This window comes from Typopeltis vanoorti, chromosome 13 (genome assembly GCF_054136105.1).
Source record: "Typopeltis vanoorti isolate ZY-2024b chromosome 13, IOZ_Tvanoo_1.0, whole genome shotgun sequence".
Classification (NCBI taxonomy): Eukaryota; Metazoa; Arthropoda; class Arachnida; order Uropygi; family Thelyphonidae; genus Typopeltis; species Typopeltis vanoorti.
Window position 1 is genome coordinate 21,436,631 of NC_143561.1, and position 24,867 is coordinate 21,461,497.

A 24,867-nucleotide genomic window follows, 5' to 3' on the forward strand; every position below is an offset into this window, starting at 1 on the left:
TAGTATCCCATAATGCAATGCACATATCCTTACAGACATGTATATATAATGCTGTGCATTATGGGAAGGGCCACTACTCGGGCCAGTTTCAACCTTTATTGAGATGAAAAAGTAAAGGGGTGCTCATCATAGGCCTAGAGTAGTTAGTATAGAGATGCAAGAAAGCCTGATAGTATTAGGAGAAAGAAAAGACAGTGCATAATACGAGAGATTGAGAAAATTCCACAGATCTTTTATAACATCATTCAGCCAAAGGCTATCAGTTTTCCTTTTTCGCCAATCTCATATAAATGAACAAGCATAAGACCAATTGAAATTAAAACTCAAAGATGACTGATACCCAGGTGATTATCCTTATGTCAGTTAACCATCTTGAGTTGGCTTTCTCTGCCTGGGATTGCTGTCCAATCATCCTTGCAATTGACCATAAGACCACATTGAGTTAAGAAGATTGAACCATTTAAAAACCTCTCATAGTAAAAATAGACAAAATTATATCTCCTCCTAGTGAATATTGCATAATGTCCGTGATCTACACCACTGAGCCAAAAATTTTATATCTCCTAGAATGCTTCTTTCTAAATACAAAAATCATCTGACTGAACAATAAAATTTCCACAATAGATATTATAAAGCATTTGGATGTAATATTACTGGTTTTCAAATCCACGTTTCCTTCTAACCTTCCATAAGTGGTATTTTAATTCACTAATTATACAACTCAGAATTCTCTTCCCATTCTGACATGTGGTGAGTACTGCAAAAAAAATAACCAATTCTGTTGTAAGTAATGGAATGCCCAACACATTGCATCTATTCCAAATATGCAGGACAAGATGGCAGCTGTAGAATGTATGTTCAGCTGTTTCCAATCTGTAACAGATGTCACAGATTCAATTTCTGATGTTAAAATATCTCCATTTGATTGTATTGACTATAAGGCAACCATATGCAATTCTCCAAGGAAGACCCCCCCCCTCCTGTTTAGATATCTTGGAACTTCAATAAGTTATGAAACAAAGTGTTGTTAACAGTATCCAACTGTGGAAGTTTACGGCAAAAGAGATTAAAGATTTATTTATACTAAATTTTACTTTTTTTAACTGAAAGAATGTCAATGCCAGTTTTATCAGTCTTAAAGTTAAGCATAGAATGTTGTAGTATTCAGGAACAATCTCAACTTTTTTGACCTTTATAATAATTTATTCCAAACTGGGGAAGATGAAAACCCAAGTAGTACACAAGAAGGTTTGCACATGTGTGATGCGTATTGCTTAAATAGCAGAATTTTAAGACTGGAAGCCCAAATCCTCCATACTTCTTTGATAGTTGAAGAAATTCCTTTTTAACTTCTTGGTATCAGCTGAACCAAAAAAAATTGCACAGGCTTACTATATAATTGTTGTTCTTCAGCTCTTATTATGCACAACTGAGCAGGGAAGATTATGGTTTTGAGTACTATGACTTTAGAGGAAAAGGAAAGTGGTCCTATTTTCCAGTCTTCTAAGGTTTTAATGTTCTTGTATATAAGTTATTGAACTGGTAATATTGAGTTAGTGGAGAAGGGAATTCCAAGTATAATAAGGGGTTCTCTTTCTTTTAGGAGTTAGTCCAAAAGGAATGTCTCTAAGATCCGACTTTCCAAAAACTTAATTTTGTCTTGTCTGCATTAGTAGTTAATCCACTGATCTTGCTGAATTTTTCCAAAATACCAAAAAAGATGTATATTGAATCATTATCTTTAAAAAATGCACACTACATCATTGACATATGCTAATACCTTATTTTCCTTCATAGTTGAAGGAACTGTTATTCCTCGCACAGCATGTCTATTGTCGACTTCCTGTAAGAAAGGTTCAAGAACCAATGCAAAGAGCAGTGGACTAAGAGGGCAACCTTGCTTGACTCCTTTTTGAATTTTGATTGGGTCTGACAGGAACCCATTAACTAGGAGGAAGGTAGTCGAATTGGCATAGGTTCCTTTGATAATAGATAGCAGCTTTTTATCCACACCAATTTGTTGGAGGGTGTGGAAAGTGATGCCAGACGTTATCAAATGCTTGAGTAAGGTATAGTGATAGCACTATAGTCGACTGCTTTTTGTATTAACTAAGTGGAGTAGATCGCATAGCAGAAACAGATTAAATTCTACTGCTTGACTTGGAATGCCATACACCTGTCTGCTTTTAATTATGTATCTTATTCCCACTTTGAGCCTGTTATTGATAATGCATAAAAATATCTTGAAGTCAGTATTAGATAGAGAAATAGATCTCGAGATACTGATTAAGGTGTGTTCTCTATTAGGTTTTGGAATGAGGACAGTATGGCTTTCTACAAATTCGCTTGGTATGTGTCCTAATGAGAGAAAAGACTTGAACAGTATAACTAAATGGAAGAATAAAATCCCAGGCCTCACAGTAAAGTTCTATCCCTAGTTCATCAGGTCCTAAGGATTTTCTTGTCTAGCATTCTTTATAGGCTGTGGTAACTTTAAGATGCTGTAATGGGTCTGTCAAGCCCATCTTGGATATTTACAGGAAAGCCATTAATGTTCCAAGAGTTATAATTTCCCACAGTGCTAATGTCTTCAAACAGATTTTTGTAGTGTTTTTGAAAGGAGTCAAGGATGTTTTGAGCAGTGGACATGTCTTCAACATTAACACAGATTTGAATGATAATCCTTTCTTTGCAGAATTTAATGAATTGTCTATTGAAGAATGTAGCTGAAGGACTGTCTGCTGAGTGCTTATTTTAAAATTTCTTTCTTCTACTTGTTTCTGCCTTTCCACTTCTATCTCTATGTTTCTGATGATTTTGCTACATTCTATACCATTGCGTTGGTTTGTTACAAACCATCTTCTCTCTCTTTGTACAAGTCTTTCAACTTTTTTCTTTTGAGGAAAGCCTGTTCCTTTCCCCATTCAATCATATTCTGTTTTACTGCTCATTTGAATTTTAACCACATATCCCAGTTCCAGGTAACGTTATTCCAATTTGAACCAGAGGGTCTGGAATTTGGTTGAAAAGATAGAAAATTTGGTGGAAGTCGCCATGGTTTAGAACTGATCTCTACTTGTTCCATGCAGTGAAATTTAAGTAGAACAGGACTGTGATCTGACATGTTGATGTCAGGATGTTTTATCTGAATTAACCTGTTTATAAGGAAAGAAGAGATAAATTCGATAAAGAAGCTGGTTCGTAGACACATACCAATACCTTGATTCATGTACTTGCTTGGAGATTAGGATTGCGAATCCTCCATATGTCTGCTAGTTGACTAGTTGAGACATGTTTTTAAATGTTCATATTTCACTTTTCCACTCCTGTGGTGTCTTCCTATTTTGTCTAATGTGGGGTTTTCAATACGGTTCCAGTCTCCAGCTGATATGATATAGTGGGTACCGTATAAATACTGCTCCAATTCCTTGAAGAATTTTCGTCCAACTGTTCCATTGGATGGAACATAAACATTTATAAACCTTATTACACATCCACAGTATTTCCAGTCTATTGTCAAGGTTCTCCTTTCTGCATCCCTTTGGATATTACAGAATGATCCAAGAGGGGGGGGGGGCAAGAATAAGAACTCCTACTTCAGCCCTGTTAAATCTTCCAAAGATCCAATAAGAAAGAAGTGGATATCTATCTGTTAAAGTTTTTATATCTGCAGAAGTATGTTTCTTGGAGAAACAAAAACCTGATATTGTGGCATAGCATAAGTTTCCATATAGTTTCTTGTTTAATTTGCCTGGGGAATCCTTGTACATTTAATGAGATCATGCAGAAAGGAGATGATATGATTAGTGAAGTATCACTGGTAAGTCTTTAACTTCTAGATTTTAGATGAACCTGATGAGGTTTTTCAATCTGTGAAGGAGTAATTGTGTAGCCTGCTTTATGTATATTGTTTATGTACATTATTTCAGTTTCATGCCTATCATTCTTGATTTGGAAGATAGTTATTTTCTTTTCATGTTGACGATAATCGTACTGAGAAAACTTTGAATCAGCCAACTATATTATTTTTTCTTTAATTTTATCTCATGCTTTCCTTTTATTAGCATGAGATGGCTCTTCATAGTCCATAAACCCTTCTGAGCCTGAAGAAACTTCATTTGATGATCCACAGCCTTCTCATTTTTACATTTTTATTACTTCTTTTTCTTTTAGATGTAGTTCTATTTTTTAAACACATCTTTTAATCTTTTTTGTTTATCCTCAATTTTTTTTATTAATTCATCTTTTCTTTTTGGTAATCTTGTTTGCATATTAAGCTCTTTCAGTTGTCTTACTTGCTTTTCTATTTCTTCTCCAGTTTCTCCTTGTAAAATAGTTTCATGTCTTTGCATTTTGTCTTGTATCTGTTCAGTTGTTCATTATTGGTAATTTCAACTGATGTTGTTCCATCCATATTTGACTGGGCTTCTGAAGTTGTGGAATTTTAGGAAGTTTAGGTCTGATTTGGTTGTGCATTTTTTGTGATTTTACCAAGTGTAATTTGTTTAAAAGCACTGTCTTTACTAGACTTAATTGGAAGATCCGGGAACTCTTCTTTATGCCTCTCTAATGTATACGGTGCTCTAATTGGCTCTACTGGTGCTCTTACTCCTTCAGCAAAAGTTATAAAATGATAGGTGCTAATGCAGTGTTCAGAACTTTTGCATTTCTGACAGGGTTTGACACCCTGATTAGCGATATGTTCAATCTCCATGCTGTTGAAACATTTAGATTTGAGGCAATTGCCACTCAAGTGATCATATGAACCACAACTCAGGCACTGCATCTGTACCACGGTATAGTTTACCATAATTCGGTTGTACTGATGTTGACAAAATTTGGTACGGGTGTCTTCTTATCCATTATGAAGGTGAACTCGCCAGAAAATCCGATTGGATCTTCAGCTGATAAACCCTTTTGTATGTTACTAATTTTATCCCATTTTGAGAATGTCAGTATAAGAATTTCATTACTGTTCTATATATATTCCATTGGAAATCTTTCATTTTTTTACTGTTTTAAACTGGCTTCCCACCATTACAGGAATAACTGTGCTGCCTTCAAAAGTACGAAAGTAAAACCCTGTAATAGTTTGTTACTTATTTCCACATCTTTAACTACAATTAAATATTTCCCTCTGCCATACGGGGCAGATGAAATCCCGGCAGAATTTAATTAAGGCCACAGGGGATGGAGGGATAAGAGTGTTTCATTGATTGATTACAATATGGGAGACAGGATCATAGCCTAGAGACTGGAAGAAGTCGGTTCCCATACTACCACTACATAAGAAAGGTGATATGAAAGGTGTGCAAGAACTATAGAACTATTAGTTTAATATCTCATGCAAGCAAAATTTTATTGAAGATCATACTAAATAGGATTGAGGTCAAAGTTGAGGCAGAGATGCCCGAGGAACAAGCAGGTTTTAGGAAAGGTAAAGGCACCAGAGATCAGATCCTTTGCCTTAGACAGATCATAGAAAAATATAAAGAATTCAGACTCCCTCTGGTAATGTTTCTTAGACTACTCTAAAGCTTTTGACTGTGTTGAGCATGTGAAACTGTGGGAAGTAATGAAAAGAATGGGTTTTCCTCAACATACTATCAGGTTGATAGCCACTGTAAGAACAGGTGTTGGATTGACTGACTGGCTTCAAGTTGGAAAAGGGGTTAGACAAGGATGTTTACTTTCTCCTCACTTGTTTAGTATATATGCAGATGACATCATGCATGAAGCATTGGATGAGCTCAGGACAGGAATTACGATAGGAGGTAGATTGATCAGTAATATGAAGTATGCTGATGATACGGTACTCCTTTACTAGGACTAATTCTTGACAAAGTTAACAAGATCAGTAGTAACAGAGGACTTCAACTCAATCCTAGCAAGACAAAGATTATGGATCTCAAAGGAAATACAAACAGGGAAGCTCTTGAGAAACAAGTGTACCTTAATGGAGAAAGAATTGAAGTCAGCAAGTTTCAGTAACTGGGATCCATTATTAATGTGAAGAATTGCTGTTCAGAAGACATCGGAAGAAGGTTAGGAATGGCTAAAACAACAGTCAGAAACCTGGAAAGATGGATCTATCTCCATGGGAACAAAGTTGAGGATTTGGGATGCAGTTGTTTTTCCAACAGCGACTTATGGATGTGGACTTGGAACCTAAAGAAGTCAGATAAGAAACGGATATCTGCTTTTGAGATATGGTGTTACAGAAGGCTGTTGAGGATATCATATACTGAAAGGGATACAAATGAATGGTGTTAGAAAAGATCAGTAGAACTTTAAGGCTCCTTAAGGATATTGACAGAAGAAAGTTAAAATATTTTAGACACAGAAAGTATGGAAAGGGGGACTTTTCAGAACAGTAATAGAAGGTAAAGTTCCTGGAAAAAGAGGAAGGAGTAGACCATCAATGAAATGGATGGATGGTGTGTGGAGTGACTGATCTCCATAGAGTTGAGGCCTCCAGAAAAGCAAACAACAGGATTAAATGGTGAGGCCTGGTGTGGCACATCACTGAGCATTGGAGTGACCATACGGCATCTGTAGATGCCCAGTGAACATAGATAGATATGGGGTGAAAGGATAAATCTTACTAGCACCAGCTCTCTTTTAATACCTTAGTCATCTGTCTTGCTTCTTCACATCCTGGAATTTCCATGCCTAGAGTTCACAGCCTTGGAGGAATTGATACCATTATCTCAGGTGGAGGAAAGACTAAACCTCTGCATTTGATTGCATGAGAAAAATAAAAAAAAAACCTTTCATTTGGAAGACTGAGAATTAAATAATCCCGTGATATAGAAATAATTCTACACCACCAACAAATACTCTATTTGGGCTACTATAAAATGGCAGCAGTGATATTGCGAAAAGTAATCCCATAATGCAGATATTAACTGCATTACCAGCAATGTTAATATTTACTTTAAAAAAAACCACACCACTAGCACTAGCAAAATAAAATCAAGGTGAAAAACAACTGAAGAAAACCAAAGTACTGTACTTATCTTGCCAAGATGTCATCAGTGGGAGCCAGACCCATAAGTGATACAAGGTTGAAGTAATGTGTAGAGGTCATATTTCCATATACAAGTAGTCAAAAGGTGTCACACCTTATAACTAAAATACTCTGGAATAGAGATAGATGTTGAAAGTTTTTTCACTTGGTTGTACTGTAAATTAATCTGCCATTGTATTTTTAATTACTTTTTAATAAGTGTCATGTCCTATTAATATAATCTTACTTTGTAGGGTGTTCCAAGTTCAGCTCTTAGAGAAATATGTCTCCTGAAAGAATTGAAGCACAAAAATATAGTAAGGTAAGTTTGTTTTGTGTTATCTTTTTTTTTTTTTTTAATTTGCATGATGTTACTTTGTACAACATTACAGTCAATTTTTTAATTGTCAATTAAAAACAAAAAATAAAATAAAATAAAACAAAAACATAAATACTGTTCATATATATAGACACTGGTTATTATTAGTTAGTTTAAATATACCAAATATAGAATTTTGCTTAAATATTGGTTTCTATTATGTCCTGAAACATATTTCCTCCCCTTCCATACTTTTGTTTTCCATGGAAGCACATACCCTGATTTGTGGCATACCTGCCACAAGGTGAAGTATAACATGAGGCAGTTTGCTCCAGCTTATTGCAAGTGTGTTAATCTTATCATTTTATTTTCTATTTCAGATGCTTTGTCATAGTTTAATAACAACTACTCCAGCTGCTTTATGACAACTTTTCATTTGCGATTTTTATTATTATTATTATTTTTATACCCCTACCAAGCACATCCCTCAGGTGACAGATGAGGGAAGCCCAAGCGGGCATCTCTGAATAATGAATAAGGAGCCATGGTCCAAAGGTGCACTTCAGAACCATGGTCAGGAGAAGTGCTGTAGACCACTGTAAAGATGCCAGCAAGTAGAAGAATAAAGAGTCCCCCAGTCCTGCGCAGCTCTTTGTAATCCCACCAAGGTAGTGGTGAGTAATCTGCAAGAGCAGGGGATACTAAGAATCTCACAGAGGGAGGTAAACCTCCACCGGAAATTCGACCCTATTTATTGGTTCTTTTAACACTCGAACTCTGTCTTCTGACTCCCATATTGATTTCCTGTTTCAAGGACTGCAAAATGTAAAGTTTGATGTTCTTGCTATTTGTGAAACCCGAAGGAGCACTGAATTAACAGCAAAATGGCAACCAGATTTTCCTGGGAGCTTCATGTAACACTGCAAGGGCTGGAGTTAGCTTCATCATAAACGAACAGCTAACTAAAAATGTTGTTTCTTGCACAGTCCATTCTGAACGACTAGGAACACCAAAATTAAAAATAGGAGAATCAGTAACAATAAAAATAATAGTCTATGGATCTATTTCAACAGCTGACAAAGAAGAAATAGAAAACTTCTATGAACACCTATGAGAAACATTACAGAAAAAAAAAAGCAACATACGCTATAATGTGTGGGGATTTCAATGCAAAGACCAGTACACGATCTATTGAAGAAAAATACATTGGATCATGGGGGAAAGGGGAAAGAAATGAACGAGGCGAACTCCTAGCAGAATTTGTTGAAGCAGAAATGCTTTACATTATGAGTAGTTTTTTAAAAAGAGAATTGGAAAAAGATGACTTGGTAATCCCCACATGGAGAGACTAGAAATGAAATTGATTTCATTTAACAAATTGCAAAAGAATAGATAAAAATGTTGGTCATTGGAAAAGCCTACTATGATAATCATCCAGACCACTGTCCAATAAGAGCCACCCTCAAAATACATAGAAAAAAATGAAGAATGCATACGAGCACAGTTCAACCATAAAAAAACATTCAAAACAGATAAAAACAGAAACCATAGCAGTACCATTAATCTGTTTGTAGAATTTTCCTCCCCATGTAAAATAACCTGCATTCATGGTAAATTTAAATAATTCAAAAATATGAGGGGTAAATTTAAACTTGATTAAATCAATAGTGTCTATAAGTGGTACATTAGTAAATAAAGAGGTGACATCAAAACTAACCATTATGTCTGAATTTTTTAGGATAAGATTTTTAATTTTCAAATGGACTGAATTTTTTACAAAAGTAGAGGAGTTGCCAGTGAGGGGTGGGGGCAAGCGACTTGGCTAAATGCCGGGCCAGTTTGTATGTGGGACTATCTATGCTATCGACTATGGGGCGTAATGGATATTAGTTTTGTGGATTTTTGGTAATCCATAAATACGGGGTGGTTTAACATGAATTGGTTTTATTTTTAGAGTTAATTACACCTGTTATTTTAAAATATTTTGCAATTTTTAGGTTTATATCTTTTTCATTTTCATATGTGATCATACATCCTAGGTAGTTAAATGAATTCACCTGTTCTAAGATCTTGTTATCTATTACTATTTTAGTTCTTGCTGGATCTTGTCCTTTAAAGGCCATAGTTTTTGATTTTTCTATTGATATTATCATACCATAATCTTTGGCTATCTCATTTAGATCTAAAATATCTTTCTGTAAGTTATCTTCAGAATTTGTAATTATTATTTGATCGTCAGCAAAAAGGAGAGTGTTTAAGTTCACTGGAGAAGAAAGTTTAATACCTTGATGTAAATTTTTATTTCATTTAAGTAAATATTAAAAAAAGTTGCTGAGAGGGGGATATCCCTGTCGGACCCCTTGGTTTATCTCTCTCGTATATGATAGCTCGTGATTTAATCTTATTTGTATTTGATTATTTTCATATATACTTGTGATAGCTTTTAGGATATTATTTGGTATTTGTCTTTCTTTTAATATGTTAAATAATATGTTTCTTTTAACTTTGTCAAATGCCTTTTTCAAAGTCAATAAATGCAATATGTGTTTCTAAATTATATTCTCTTCTTTTCTCTATTATTAATTTTAGGCAGAAGGCTGGGTCTACATATGATTGTCCTTTTCTAAAACCATTCTGTACTTCTAAAATAAAGTTTTCTGAATATTTCATTAGTTTGCTATTTAAGATTCTGCTATATATTTTGTAACAGGAATTTAGTATACTGATACCTCTATAGTTTTTAGGGTCATCTCTATTACCTTTTTTAAAGATAGGAATCACAATTGCTTTTTTCCATTCTATTGGGGGGATACCAGTTGAATAAATTTTATTTAAAAATAATAAGTCTTTCTTTGAGTCTTGTTCCTGCGTATTTATTTAGTTCTGAAACTAGCTTATCTTCTCCAGGTGATTTTCCGTTTCTTGTTTCTTTCAGGCTGATTTCTAATTCTTCTTTAGTTATTTCCTTTTCATTTTCGTTAATTGTTTGTCAGTTGTCTTTTTTAAAATATTTGTCTAAAATATTTGAGGTTACTACAATTCTGTGTAGTAATTTAGAAATTCTTCTAATTTCAATTCGGGGTTTAATTTTATGTTTTCTTTGGTATCTGCATTTAAGTATTTCAAAATCTTATATACATTAGGTCTTATTTTATATAAATCATGTTCTGAATTAGAAACAAATTTATTCCATGATTCTCTGTCTTTTTCTGACTTCTCTTTTAGTTATGGCTCTTATTCTTTTATATTCTATTTCATCTTCTAATCTTTTACTGCTTAACCATTTGTGATAGGCTTCTTTTTTCATTTTGATTATTTCTTTTATTGAATTTTTTGGTCTTTCCTAAGCGTTCATTTGCTGCTGCATTTAGTATCGTTTTTATATTAAGCCATTCTATTTCTATTTCTTCATTTTGTTTTATTTATCTAGATATTGGTTAATTCTTTGTTCATATAGCTATTGTACATTTGTGTCATTCAATAGTCTAGTTTTATAAACAAATGTTTCAAAATTTTCTTTCTGTTCTTGTTACTTGTAGCCATTTAGGTGGTAATCCTAATTTTATTTTAACAAGGAAGTGGCCACTGCTTATTTCATATCCTCTGTGAACTCTAGCATCTAGTGAAAATTTTGATGTCTTTTCATTTAATATAAAATACAGTCATACCCCGACTTACGCGAATCCGGAGTTACGTGGTTTCTTATATGTATGTATTCCCGTCCCGCTTCACTCCTCACCACTAGTCGTAGCTTTCAGGCGCCGGCCGCATTCGCCAGTTTTGCACATGCTGTGAACAAGCACTGACATGTTTCGTGCAGTCTCCATTCATACACAATTTTTATAGTCTACAAACCTTGCAATTGTTTAATGTTATGTTCTTGATAAAAATTTTATCACATATGAGTTACGCGTTTTCTTATATGTACGTATTCCCGTCCCACTTCACGCCTCACCACTAGTCATATCTTTCAGGCGCCGGCTGCATTTGCCAGTGTCTCACATGCTGTGAACAAGCACTGACGTGTTTTGCGCAGTCTCCATTCATACACGATTTTTATAGTCTACAAACCTTGCAATTGTTTAATGTTATGTTCTTGATAAAAATTTTATCACATAAAAGATAATAATGTCATCCAAAAGAAGCAAGTCTGAATCTTCTACAGCTAGCAAGAAAAAAAAACATTGACTTTGGAAACAAAACTCAACATTATTAAGGATTTTGAAGGTGGAATGAAAATTTGTGAGCTAGCAAAGAAGTTTGATCTACAGGAATTCACAGTAAGAACAATCATAAAAGAAAGGTTTATAGATTTTGGAGGACATAGATTCTAACGAGGAACGAATTGTAGCCACAAGGCAAGGAATAAAAAAAATCATTTAGCTTGCTATGAAGAAATTTTGCGTGACAAGTAAAAGACATTATGCCATCAGATGAATCTATTAGATTTTATGAAACCATCTACATCGAAATAACTTTCTTTTTTTATGTACGAAAAACTACAATTATGATTATATTTCTTAAAAAATATAAGTGTTTTTGGAAACCTTTGATCCCAATTGTATGTTTTTATATATAAATTACATGCAAAATTATACCTTGAATTAAGCGAATTCGACTTACGCGTTTTTTGTTGGTCCCACCTACCGCGTAACTTCGGGGTTTTACTGTAGTTGATATCAAAAGCATAAACATATTATAAATGAAGTGATGAGAAAAGAATTTGGCATTTAGAATATGGGTAAACAAAACTAATATCACTTAATCAGAAATGTCTGGAGTTTAGCAAAACAGACATTGGACACAAGAATAGCAGGAAAAAAAATCCAGAAGATAAACTAGATCTAGATGGTTTAATATATTTATTGGTATCTAATTAATTAATTTGGAACAATTGTTAACAGTTGTTAACTATTAATATTGAAAAGCTATATTTGGCTGTCATAGCATTTCATATTCTAATATTTTGTGTTTAGTAGTAATTTATATTATTGCAATAATTGATTATCTCTCTGTCAATATCTCGGCTGTTTATTTATAACACTTATAGAATGTTTATTTATAACACTTTCTAAAATAATACCTTAAATCGTGTCAATTTCTCTAATTTAAGCACACTGGTTCGGTTACTTTTGTGAGACAGTGCATTGGTCAGAGATAAGGCAATAGCCTTTAAGCTCAATACAATATGATACATATTAAACAATTTCTCTCTAATGCCTATTTTTAAACTTAAATCGTAACCTTACAATTTAGACCTGCAATTCACAATGCTTGAATAACTTGCTTTACAAAATCTAGGCAATTACTAGCTGCTACAATCAATGTCATTGTCTAACATTCTTCTCAATAAATATACTAGCTAATTTTCAGCCTCAATTACTTCTTATAGCAACTTATACAACTGTTTTAATAAAGCTGCGTTCAGCGGACATACGCTGAGATGGAAGAAAGGGAAATGCAAGAGGAGTGGGTGAAATCGATATTAGTGACACTATACAAGAATGGAAATAAGCTAGAATTTAAAAATTATAGAACAGTTGCTTTGACAAATCACCATGGTAAGGTGATGAAGACAAGATTGACAGAAAGATTGAGAACACAATTGGAAGCATACCTTGTAGAAGCTTGTAGAAGCATACAAGCAAGCAGGATTTTAAGAAGATAGAAGCACAATTCAGCAGATTTTAACAGTGCAGTTAATAGCAGAGAAAGGTAGGAGAAAAAACAAAAACACGTATACTTGTTTGTTGATTTTCTGAAGGCATTTGACAGCATCAACCAGAAAGTGATATTAACAGTGCTAGAATCTTATGGAATTGACAGAAAAATATTAAAAGATGTTTATAAGGTGTTTAGGTGAGGATTTGGGGAAATGGTTTAGAATAAGCAGAGGTACTAGACATGGTGTACCCACTATCACCAAGCAGTTTTCATCATGCATTTAGATAGAGCAATGGACAAAATGAAGGAAGAAGCAAAAGGAATATCAGTACATGGGATGAGAATTAACAATCTGAGATTCTCAGATGACATTGCTATTATTGAAGAAGATGAAAGAGAACTACAAAAAACATTGAAACTTAAATGAGGAGGAGAAGAGATTTGAACTTGTTATGAACTTGGAAAAAACAAAGACAATGGTATTTGGTGAGAAGAACATGAAACAAGAGATACAAGTGGATGCAATTGACATAGAAAATATAGAATAATTCATATATTTGGGAAGTAAAATGACATATGACTTGGACCGGAGAAATGAAATAAAGATCAGGATTGTAAAGGGAAAAACAAATCTGAGGGCCATGGATAACATCTGCAGGCTGATTACAAAGTGATCAGCCTGCAAATGAAATTAAGAGTACTAGAAACATGCATCTTTAGTGGTGTACTGTATGGATCTGAAATGTGGGTAATAAATAAAGAATCATGAAAAATAATTTTCACATTTGAAAGAAATTGTTACACAAGATTCTAAAAATAGGATGGGTACAGAAAATCACAAATGAAGAGCTCTATCAGAAGATACAACCAAAGGAGAATTTAATGCAAAAGATTATACAATGGAAGAAGCTGCAATTATTTGGATACAGCTGCAGAATGAGCAAGGATCAGAAGAAAAAGACATTCATGTTTGGTATTATGGATGGTGTAAACAGAAAAGGTAGACCATACAAATAATGGATAAATGACAATAAAGGACTGGTGTGGAATGGGGTTACAGAAACTGCGACACTGTTCACTGGACAAAAAAAAAAAGGTGGAAGAAGATACTGAAGGATTCATTGGACACCACTTTGTTCATGGTTTGTGTTGATGATGATGATCATCATCATCATCAAATTCCTGCCATGTACCCTCAAGGGGTGTACAGGATATGATAGTACTACATGAAAAAAATTACATCATTACTAGCTTCCTATCTACAATTTTCCTCCAAATCAGTCTGTTACTAGTCAAGACTCCAACATTATCAGATCTTATATTTCTATCATCTAAGGCACTTTGTACCATATCAATCCACCTATATCTTGGTCTTCCTCTGGGTCGTTTTGCTGCCAACCTGGCAGAGAACACTTTTTGCTAATCTTTCTTTGCCCATTCTGTTTAAGTGACCATACCACCTGAGATTAGCTCTGCTAACGCATTCCTGGATGTTGACAATGTCAAGTTCTTTCCTAATATCCTCGTTTTTAATATGATATTGCCATTGATGCCATCTGTTCACACCTCTAATCTTTCTCAGGACTCATCTGCGGTCTCTAGTCTTTGGTCAAGTGTTTTACTTCTGACCCAGCTCTCAGATCCATAAGTTAAAACTGGTTTGAACACTGTCTTGTATACTAATTTAGTGTTCCGACTAATTTCTCTCTTATTCCATATGAATTTATTCAATTGACTTCCTACCATACCAGCTTTGCTGATTCTGTTGTCTATTTCTATATTTAATTTACCATCTTCAGTAAAAATCGTGCCTAAGTAGCTGAAATGTGAATGGCGAACTTGTTCCACAGGTTCGCCATTCACAACATAGTTGACATTTTCAATGATTCTGCCTATTTTCATTGTCTTTGTCTTTTTATTGCTGACCTTCGTACCATATCTATTACAACAGCTATTCAATTTAGTCAGAGAATCTTGCAGACTTGTAGCGGATTTATTTAGAAGTATAACATCATCCGCATAAAGCAAAGAGCTGACATTAACATCTCCAATTTTGATATCATGTTTAATACCACTTTCCTTCATAATGTGATCCATATAGATAATGAATAACAGAGGGGTTAATGTACATCCTTGTCTCACACCAGATTTAACATTAAACCATCTTCCTGTACTTCCTTCAATTCTAACTGTTGACTTACAACTCAAATGAAGACTAAGTATTGCTTGATATAATACCCCATTGACACCATATAACTGTAGCGTATTGAATAGCTTCTCTCTTGGCACCTTGTCATATGCCTTTTCCAGATCAACAAAACTTAAATATAGATCTTTGTTATATTCCCATGCTTTCTCTACTATTTGTCGTAAAGTGAAGATCTGATCCTGACAGCCACTATTTGGCCTGAATCCAGCTTGTTCTTCACCAAGCTTTCCTTCCACAATTCTTCTCAACCGTTTCTCAAGTATACTTGCATAGATCTTGCCAGGAACACTCAGTAGATGATGATGATTCATTTTGAAAAAAAAATTATTAATGCAATTTCCTTTAATTTTTTATATTTTTGAGCCTTTTTTCTGAATTATTAAAAAGTAATCATCATAAAATATATTGTATTGAACATATAAATGAAATTATAATTTTCTCCCCCACAGATTACATGATGTTTTACATAGTGAAAAGAAATTGACGCTTGTTTTCGAACACTGTGATCAAGACTTGAAAAAATACTTTGACAGTTTAAATGGAGAAATTGATCCTGATGTAGTAAAGGTTTGGTTATTTTAAGATTTTTCTCATTTTAATGTTCAAATTTTATATGCAAATATCACTTAACTTTCACTATAGCAAACTATCCTCTATAACACTGCCTTTTAATAGTATTGCACCACACCAAAACAATAAATAAAACAGGTAAAAAGCCAATAGGAAAATGTCATCCTTCTTTATTCAAATGAGTTTGTACTGGCAGGATCTCCCAAATCAGTTAAGAAACTTCATTGTGGTAATATCCTTGTGGAAACATCATGTTAATAACACTCAGAAATACTACTGAGAGCAACATCAATGGGCAGAATGCCAATTACAGTAACATCTCATAAAACACTAAACTCATTATCAAGGAATGATATCACAGTGGAATCTGCTTGATGTTCCAGATGAGGAGATATGTTCAGAGCTTAAAGATCAAAGAGTGACAGGTGTGAGGTGCATTCTGATATATAGGAATGGTCACCTTACTTTTTGATACACCCAAAAACCCCTCAGCATCTATAAAAGCAGGCTGTCTCAATTATCCTGTTAAGTTGTACATCCTTGATCCCCTGAGATGTCAGAAATATGGACATGCCTAAACTGCCAATGTCCAATGTGGCACTAAAGAACATTGTAATAAGTCTTGCTCTGCCAAGAAAGCTAAATGTGTTAACTGTTCAGGGAGATCTTCCAGCCTACTTCTATGTATGTCTTTAGTGGAAGAATGAAAAAGAAATACAAAAGATAAACAGAGTGAGCAAAATATATCATATTATGAAGCTAGCCACCACCAGCACATTGTCCTAAAATCCTCTTGTGCTGAGAAGGTGATAGTTTAGAAAATATCAACAGCAACTCGAACTTGTATGACTATTCCATTATCTGATAATTTTACCATACCTCCTGAACTATATGATCATGTGTGCTTCTGATAATTTTACCATACCTCCTGAACTATATGATCATGTGTGCTTCTCTGTGGAGCGCATCAGTCACATATCCTAGTCTCACTTTGAAACAACTTCAGGAATGATCCCGTTCGATGAGAATGCTCTTATGAAGAAAATTATGGACAAAGATATCACTGAAAGATAAACCACCAGACACTCTCACAGAAAAAAACAGATACTTCTGTATCTGTCGCCAGTTAATTAAACTCACCAAATGATTCTGAAACATCAGATGATGTATTAAACATTTTTCCAGAGAAAGAGATGGACACTGGTCATCCATACTTCTCTAAATCAATAAATATTATAAATATAAGACTGACAAAGATTAGTCCTCAACTTCATAGAAATTAGACTAGTTTTCAGAGTCAAAAGAATAGGCAAATTTTTATAGTAGAACTTTTGTGGTGTCTTCCAAAATATGATATTAAGGTTCTGCTGCATAAACAACACCAACCCCTTCTGTTTCTGTATGCAGGAAACATTAGTGAATACCATACTTTAGGACATTTCATTTTTGTTCTTAAGGAGAGAACTGGGGATAGTCTTGCCCACTGCAGAGTTTCTATCCTAATGGGCAGCCATACTCTTATTCAATGTATCCAGCTTCCTGCTGCTCTAAAAGTTGCAGCTATTCCCCTGTCCATGAGATTCCTTATTACAGTGTGTTCCATTTATTTACTACCAGGTTCTGGATGTATCCCTAGAGTTTGAAGAACAAATAGCGAGAGCAAAATTGCTTTGCAACAACCTTAAGCAAGAGGTCCATAAGATATGTGGAAGGAATATTGTTTGAATAAGAATGGGAGGAGTTATGCAGTCCTGGAAATTTAAGTGCAAAAAGCTAAATCAGAGTATAAAAAGAAATTGGCTATGAAGGCTGAAGGCAGTCCCAAAGAATTTCATTGTTACATTGCAAATAAAAGAAAGAATGAATATGGAAAAATAACTGTACTGAATGCAGAGAGTACTCTTATGTCAGAAGTGAGTACTCACTTTGCTAAGAAAAATCAACCAGGTACACACAGTGCTACTACCACATTAGATGAAGAAATAGAGGAGTATGAGAATGAGGTTGAAGAACTGTTGCATAACAATTCAGCAAATAGGGACAGATGAAATATCACTATGTATTCTAATAGAATGTTCAGCTGAATTGGCTAGGCCTATAACATGTTTGTATAACTTGTGTCTTAGTTTAGTAAGGTCCTACAGGAATGGAAAGAATGTATTATATTCTTTCCATTGGCATAGTTCCATTGTACAAGAGTAGCACAAAAACCAATGTGTCTACCTACTGACCAGACCTTTCAGTATTTCTGGGCATGCAGGTGAAAAATTTTAGAGAAGTTATTAAGAACTTGCATACATTCTGCAAGGAACAGCATACATTTACTAAAGGAAGGTCATGTTTTAGGGGTGCTTAAGGGTCAAAGCTGTATAACTGAGAGGAGACCTCCACATAGCCTTTAAAGGAATGCGGAGAACCGACCAGGGCTTCTGACCTAATGTCCAATCCTCACCTTCTCGTGGTGCACCCTGTTGGGTATCTCCTTTGATACTGAACGAACGAGGATGGGCTGGCAATTTGGGATTTAGCCAACCAAAATGTATTCTTATTGGTTAAACCAAAATAAAAACATGATGGTACAACATGACAAAATTTCATGCTGGCTGGGGCGTCTCCCGGTTAAACAAGGCCCCCGTTGTTTTCGCCAGAGATCCAGGGCAAACTGCGAAAAGTCAGCTACTGGAACAAACCTGAAAACAAACCCCAACTCTACATCACCAGAGTTAAAGATCGGTACTATCAATGTAAGAAGCCTGAACGGCAAAGAAATGGAGCTAGCTGAGGAATTAGATAAGTACCAGATCGACATAATAGGGGTGACTGAAACAAAAAAGACCAAAACTGGTGAGATCTTTCTGAGCAATAAATACAAAATGTTATATTCAGGAAATGACAATCAAGGAAAAGAAGGAGTAGCCATAGTATTCAACACAAAATACGAGGCTAATCTTCTTGAATGGCAGTCAGTGTCAAGTAGAGTGATGTGGGCAAATATAAGAATGGGGAACTGGATAATGAGACATATTTGTGCCTATGATCCCACAGAAGGTTCTACTAAGGTAGAAGTGGAGAAATTTTTTGAGGCTTTAGAAAAAGCAACTGACACAATGAAAAAGGAAAAGTTGGTACTTGTTGGGGATCTAAATAGCAGAGTAGGAAATGATTGTGAGACATACAAAAATATTTTGGGAAAATTTGGAGAAAAGAGCAAAGCTAATAATAATGGCAAATATCTGTTGGATTTCTGCTCAGGACATGGACTGGTTATTACTAACACCATGTTCCAATATAAAAATGTGCACAAATTCACATGGAGAGAAGAGGCTAGGAATAAGAAAAGTCTCATTGACTATGTTATTGTTGATAGTGATGTTTTCTCCCTGGTGCAGGACACCAGAGTGTACAGAGGATTTGAAATTGGAAGTGATCACTATTTAGCCTTGAGCAGGATAAAATTGAATTTCATATTGAAAAGAATAACATGTAAGAAAGTTTTAAAGCGAATAAAAGTTGAGCAGCTCTCAGATGTTAACTGTAGACTAAAATACAGAAATATTATTGAAAAGAAAATGAAAGAGTTTGAGAACAGGAATCAAACCTTGGAGATTCAGTGGCAAACTCTGAAGAAAACATTGATTGATTCTGCCAGAGAGGCATGTGGTGAGGTTGTGTGCAAGGATAAAAAAATCAGAACTCCCTGGTGGACACAGAAAATTAAAGAGGCAGTGAAGGAAAAGAAGAAAGCATATCAAAAGTTCCTGGCAAATAAGTTAGCTTTTACTCTTACAGAATACAGAGACAGATGTAAGAAAACTAAACAGTGTGTAAAACTAGCTAAACAAAAGTCATGGGAGGACTTTGGCAAGAATATAGAAAATAAATATCAAGAAGGTGGCAAAATATTCTGGAGGTTGTTGAAGAAGCTTTGGAATGGAGGAAAGAGTGCTGTAAAAGGAGTTAGAGATGATAAAGGTGACATGAAAACAGGAGAAAAAGATATCCTTGAAGTATGGAGTAATTACTTTGAAAAGCTGTTAAATGAAACAAGCAGTGATGACAGCACAGTGATAAATGACCAGGCATGCAGTCAGGAATACATATCCATAATTGAAGTAGAAAAAGCCATCAAAGGCTTGAAATGTGGAAAGGCAGCAGGAGTCGATGATATTCGACCAGAAATGCTCTGAAGTATGATGGTATAAAAGTCTTACAGTGGCTGCACTGCATAGTTCAGAAAGCCTGGACAGAGGGACGAATTCCCGATGATTGGAGTAGAGCTCTCATAGTACCATATATAAAAAGGGAAATAAAACTGAATGTGAGAATTACAGAGGTATTTCCCTACTGAGTGTTCCTTGCAAGATCTATGCAAGTATACTTGAGAAACGGTTGAGAAGAATTGTGGAAGAAAAGCTTGGTGAAGAACAAGCTGGATTCAGGCCAAATAGAGGCTGTCAGGATCAGATCTTCACTTTACTACAAATAGTCGAGAAATCATGGGAATATAACAAAGATCTGTATTTAAGTTTTGTCGATTTGGTAAAGGCATATGTCAAGGTGCCAAGAGAGAAGCTATTCAATACTCTGCAGTTATATGGTGTGAATGGGACATTATATCAAGTAATACTTAGTCTTTATTTGAGTTGTAAGTCAGCAGTTAGAATTGAAGGAAGTACAGGAAGATGGTTTAATGTTAAATCTGGTGTGAGACAAGGATGTACATTATCCCCTCTGTTATTCATTATCTATATGGATCACATTATGAAGGAAAGTGGTATTAAAATTGGAGATGTTAATGATATCAAAGAGCTGATATCAAAATTGGAGATGTTAATGTCAGCTCTCTGCTTTATGCGGATGATGTTATACTTCTAAATAAATCCGCTACAAGTCTGCAAGATTCTCTGACTAAACTGAATAGCTGTTGTAATAGATATGGTATGAAGGTCAGCAATAAAAAGACAAAGACAATGAAAATAGGCAGAATCATTGAAAATGTCAACTGTGTTATGAATGGAGAACCTGTGGAACAAGTAAAACATTTCAGCTACTTAGGCACAATTTTTAAAGATGGTAAATTAAATATAGAAATAGACAACAGAATCAGCAAAGCTGGTATGGTGGGAAGTCAATTGAATAAATTCATATGGAATAAGAGAGAAATAATTAGAACACTAAATTAGCTGTATACAAGACAGTGTTCAAACCAGTTTTAACTTATGGATCTGTGAGCTGGGTCAGAAGTAAAACACTTGACCAAAGACTAGAGACCGCAGATATGAGAGTCCTGAGAAAGATTAGAGGCGTGAACAGATGGCATCAATGGCAATATCATATTAAAAATGAGGATATTAGGAAAGAACTTGACATTGTCAGCATCCAGGAATGCATTAGCAGAGCTAATCTCAGGTGGTATGGTCACTTAAATAGAATGGGAGAGGAAAGATTAGCAAAACAAGTGTTCTCTGCCAGGTTGGCAGGAAAACGACCCAGAGGAAGACCAAGATATATGTGGATTGATATGGTACAAAGTGCCTTAAACGATAGAAATATAAGATCTGATAATATTGGAGTCTTGACAAGTAACAGACTGATTTGGAGGAAAATTGTAGATAGGAAGTTAGTAATGATGTAATTTTTTCATGTAGTACTGTCATATCCTGTACACTCCTTGAGGGTACATGGCAGGAATTTGATGATGATGATGCGACTTCAGGAGAAGTCATGCCAGAGGCCTGAAAGAAAAGATGATAGGAGCCGGTCTGCCAGGCAACGCATAGACCTGATGACAACTCTTCATCGGGAGCTATTGTCCGAGGAGAAGGAATTTTCGAGTGGAAAAGACACACATGCAAATACTCCTCAAGCCAAGAATCTTCGCCTGTGCACAGGGAGGACACCATCTCAGAAAGTCGTCAACAAGTCTAATGCCAGCATAAGCAGGGAGAGAAAAACCTGACATGGGAGAAAGGGATCAGGACTCCAGTTTGAAGCCAAGTACACAGTGGGTAGCAGCCATAAAGTGAGTTGATCCATTTGTTCAATTTTCTTGAAAGTATAGGAGAACTTTATTAGTGGACTGTTAAGTTGAGGCTGATGAAATTGAGCAGAGTTAATGGTTGAAAATTAGATGTTTAATAATTAATAAAAATTTAAATGTGTAACAGTCAGAGAGTAACTGTTTGTCAATGGTGCATTTTGCCTATAGAATTATCTTAGTATCAGAAGGAAAGAGCTTTTGTGTGTAATAATATTTTTTGATGTGCATAACAGTTAAGAAGTTTATTAACATTTTATTAATAACAGTTTATTAATAGGTATCATTGCTTAGGGTAGTAAATTGTATTTGGAAGAGAGTGGTTATCTATTGACATAATTTTCATGAATTGAAATGTATTTTAAGCTAATTGTTTTATGTAGAGCTGAACTAAGCAAATTTTTCTTTATTGCAATAATAGTGTAAATTGTTTTATGTAAAATAAATGTGTTGTTTGTGTCGCCTGATACTTAATTTTTTGGTGCACTGTTCCAAAAAAAAAACACTAGAACCTATTAGCGGGAACCTAGGAAAGGGAGACAGAAGGAAGATAGTAAACCACGACTGCAGATATTAATTAATCAGGGGTTATATAAAAATAAGGGGAGGACTACTGGACACACTTATCACTACTTGTTGCAAAAAAAACAGACACCAGTGGCGCAGCATTATCAAATAAATTTTCTGGTGTTCAAGGAATAAGAAAGGAAGTGCAGAAGGCAGTATAGCTTAAAGAGATACCAAAGAGTGATAAGGAAGTATAGTTAGAAGTACATAATAGTTATTGCATTAAAATATATATATAGAGTGGATGCAGAGATATTGAAGAGATAAGATAGAGACAAGGAAAATATATATAAGATAATATAAACAAAGAGGAAAAATAGATATTAATAAAAAAAGTATTAAAAGATAAGTAATAGAATCCTCCCCTCCCCCGTTTACACAGGAATGCAAACGGTGCTATATTTCTTAAACCTTTAAAACTTGGACCTAACCTGGAAATTTTGTAATTAATCTTCTTTTTCTGTGACATCTGTTGGAAAATACTAATTATAGTAACAATGCATATAACCTTAAACTATTCTAGAGGAATAATACAGAATGAAATCTCCTTGTCTGAGATTTTTGCTGAGGAGATCAATTAGAATGAATCATCATCCATAGAGATGGTAATGTTTATTTCCAACCAGGAATAGTAACTTCTTTACGTTTTACACTCTTAAACCTCCATTTTTTGTTTAAAAAAAAAAAAGAAAAACATGAGATCTTGGCTATTATAAGACTTTGCATTCTGAATCCTTCGAGATATTTTAAATGCCAGAAATATGGTCATACCCATTCAACCTGTCATGGTTCTTTAACATCTGTGTCTGATGTTGCAATAAAGAACATGAAACTGAAGACTACACTGGAAACAACCTAAATGCATCAACTTTGTGGAAGGAAAAAGATCAAGATAAAACAGAACCATTCACATCAGGAGGCAAATGAAAGTTGACTACAGTGTCTACTGCGAAAATCCTTTTGTGCTGGGAAGGTAATCATAAAGGAAAAATATCTAGGAGACCTCAACTCGTATACCATATATGTCGGCATATAGGACGACTGGTGTATAAGACGAGGCCTAAATTTTAGGCTATTTTTAGGTTTTAAGCTTATGTCAGTTGTATAAGATGACTCCCTAATTTCTTCTTTCTTGTATTAATGCAACATTAGGTGTTGTTGTTATATCCATTATTTTTATGTTTATGCATAGATTTAGTATTTATGCGAATTACCCTAATTAAAAGTGATTAGCCCCAATTTAGTTAATTATTAATTTTGAATTTTTTTTAAATTTTAGGATTATTAAAATTGTTATCATTTAAAATCATGGAACCAGCAACAAAACGAAGAAAGTATGAAGCTCTTTTAAAAATAAGGGTAATTGAAATGGCAAAGCAAACTAATAACTGTGCTGCTGCAAGAAAGTTTGACATAACCGAGAAGATGGTACGAGAATGGAGAAAGAAAGAAGATATTTTAAATAAATTGCCAAAGAAAAAATGTGCGATGAGAACGGGGATCACCTGATTGCCGCAACTGGAAAATCACATTGCAGAATGGTTATCTTGTTACAAGAAATATGATTAGAGCATATGCACTAAAATGGTCAAGATTGAATCCGGATGCAAGTATAGAATTTCAAGCTACTTCAGGATGGTGTAATCGTTTTATGAACAGACAAAATTTGGTAATACGACAAAAAATGAAAATTGCTCATAAACTACCAGCAGATGTTGACCACAAACTTACCAGATTCCATAAATTTATTATTTAGTTGAGAAAAGAACATAAATTTCTAATGTCAAATATTGGAAATATGGATGAAACTCCTATGAGCTTTGATATGATGAGCAATAAAACAGTGGAGTCTAAAGGTAGTAAGAGTGTGCTAGTTCGAGGTACAGGTCATGAAAAAACAATGTTTATGGTTGTGTTGTCATGTTTGGCTGATGTAACCAAGTTAAAACCAATGATTATCATCAAACATGAAACTAAATCTAAGATAAAATTTCCTTCAGGTGTTTTTGTACATTTTCACGAAAAAGGATGGATGGACAAAAATGGTGTGAAATTATGGATAAATAATGTGTGGAACGCATTATTTATCCACATTATACCACCAGATCGCGTGGAACACGCGATCAGGTGGTATAATGAAGAAACGCAGTTTATTAGTATGGGATATGTTTCATAGTCATTTAACTGAGAATACTAAAATTCTTCTAGGAAAAAATAACACAAAAATTGCTGTTATACCAGGTGGTTTAACTTCTATATTGCAACCACTAGACGTCTGCTTGAACAAACCATTTAAAGATCACATGCCAGAAGAGTGAAATAATTGGATGTTGACTGGTGAAAAATCATTTACAAACGGTGGATCTATGCATGCTGCTTTGTGATCAAAGCATGGACTAAAGTAAAAGTAGAGACTGTAATAAAATCATTTAAAAAGTGTGGTATCTCTAATCTTATAGATGGTATGGAAGATGATCTGTTGTGGGACATTG

General features: G+C 34.6%; 1 protein-coding gene across 1 annotated transcript in view; it reads left to right on the forward strand.

The window, feature by feature from the left end:
- Cdk5 (Cyclin-dependent kinase 5) overlaps positions 1-24,867 on the forward strand; it is a 174,664-nt gene that overhangs the window by 56,794 nt on the left and 93,003 nt on the right. The window contains exons 3-4 of the mRNA XM_090402308.1: positions 7,264-7,331; positions 15,651-15,768. Of these exons, the coding sequence (XP_090258434.1) occupies positions 7,264-7,331; positions 15,651-15,768 (186 nt within the window). The remainder of the gene's footprint in view (positions 1-7,263; positions 7,332-15,650; positions 15,769-24,867) is intronic.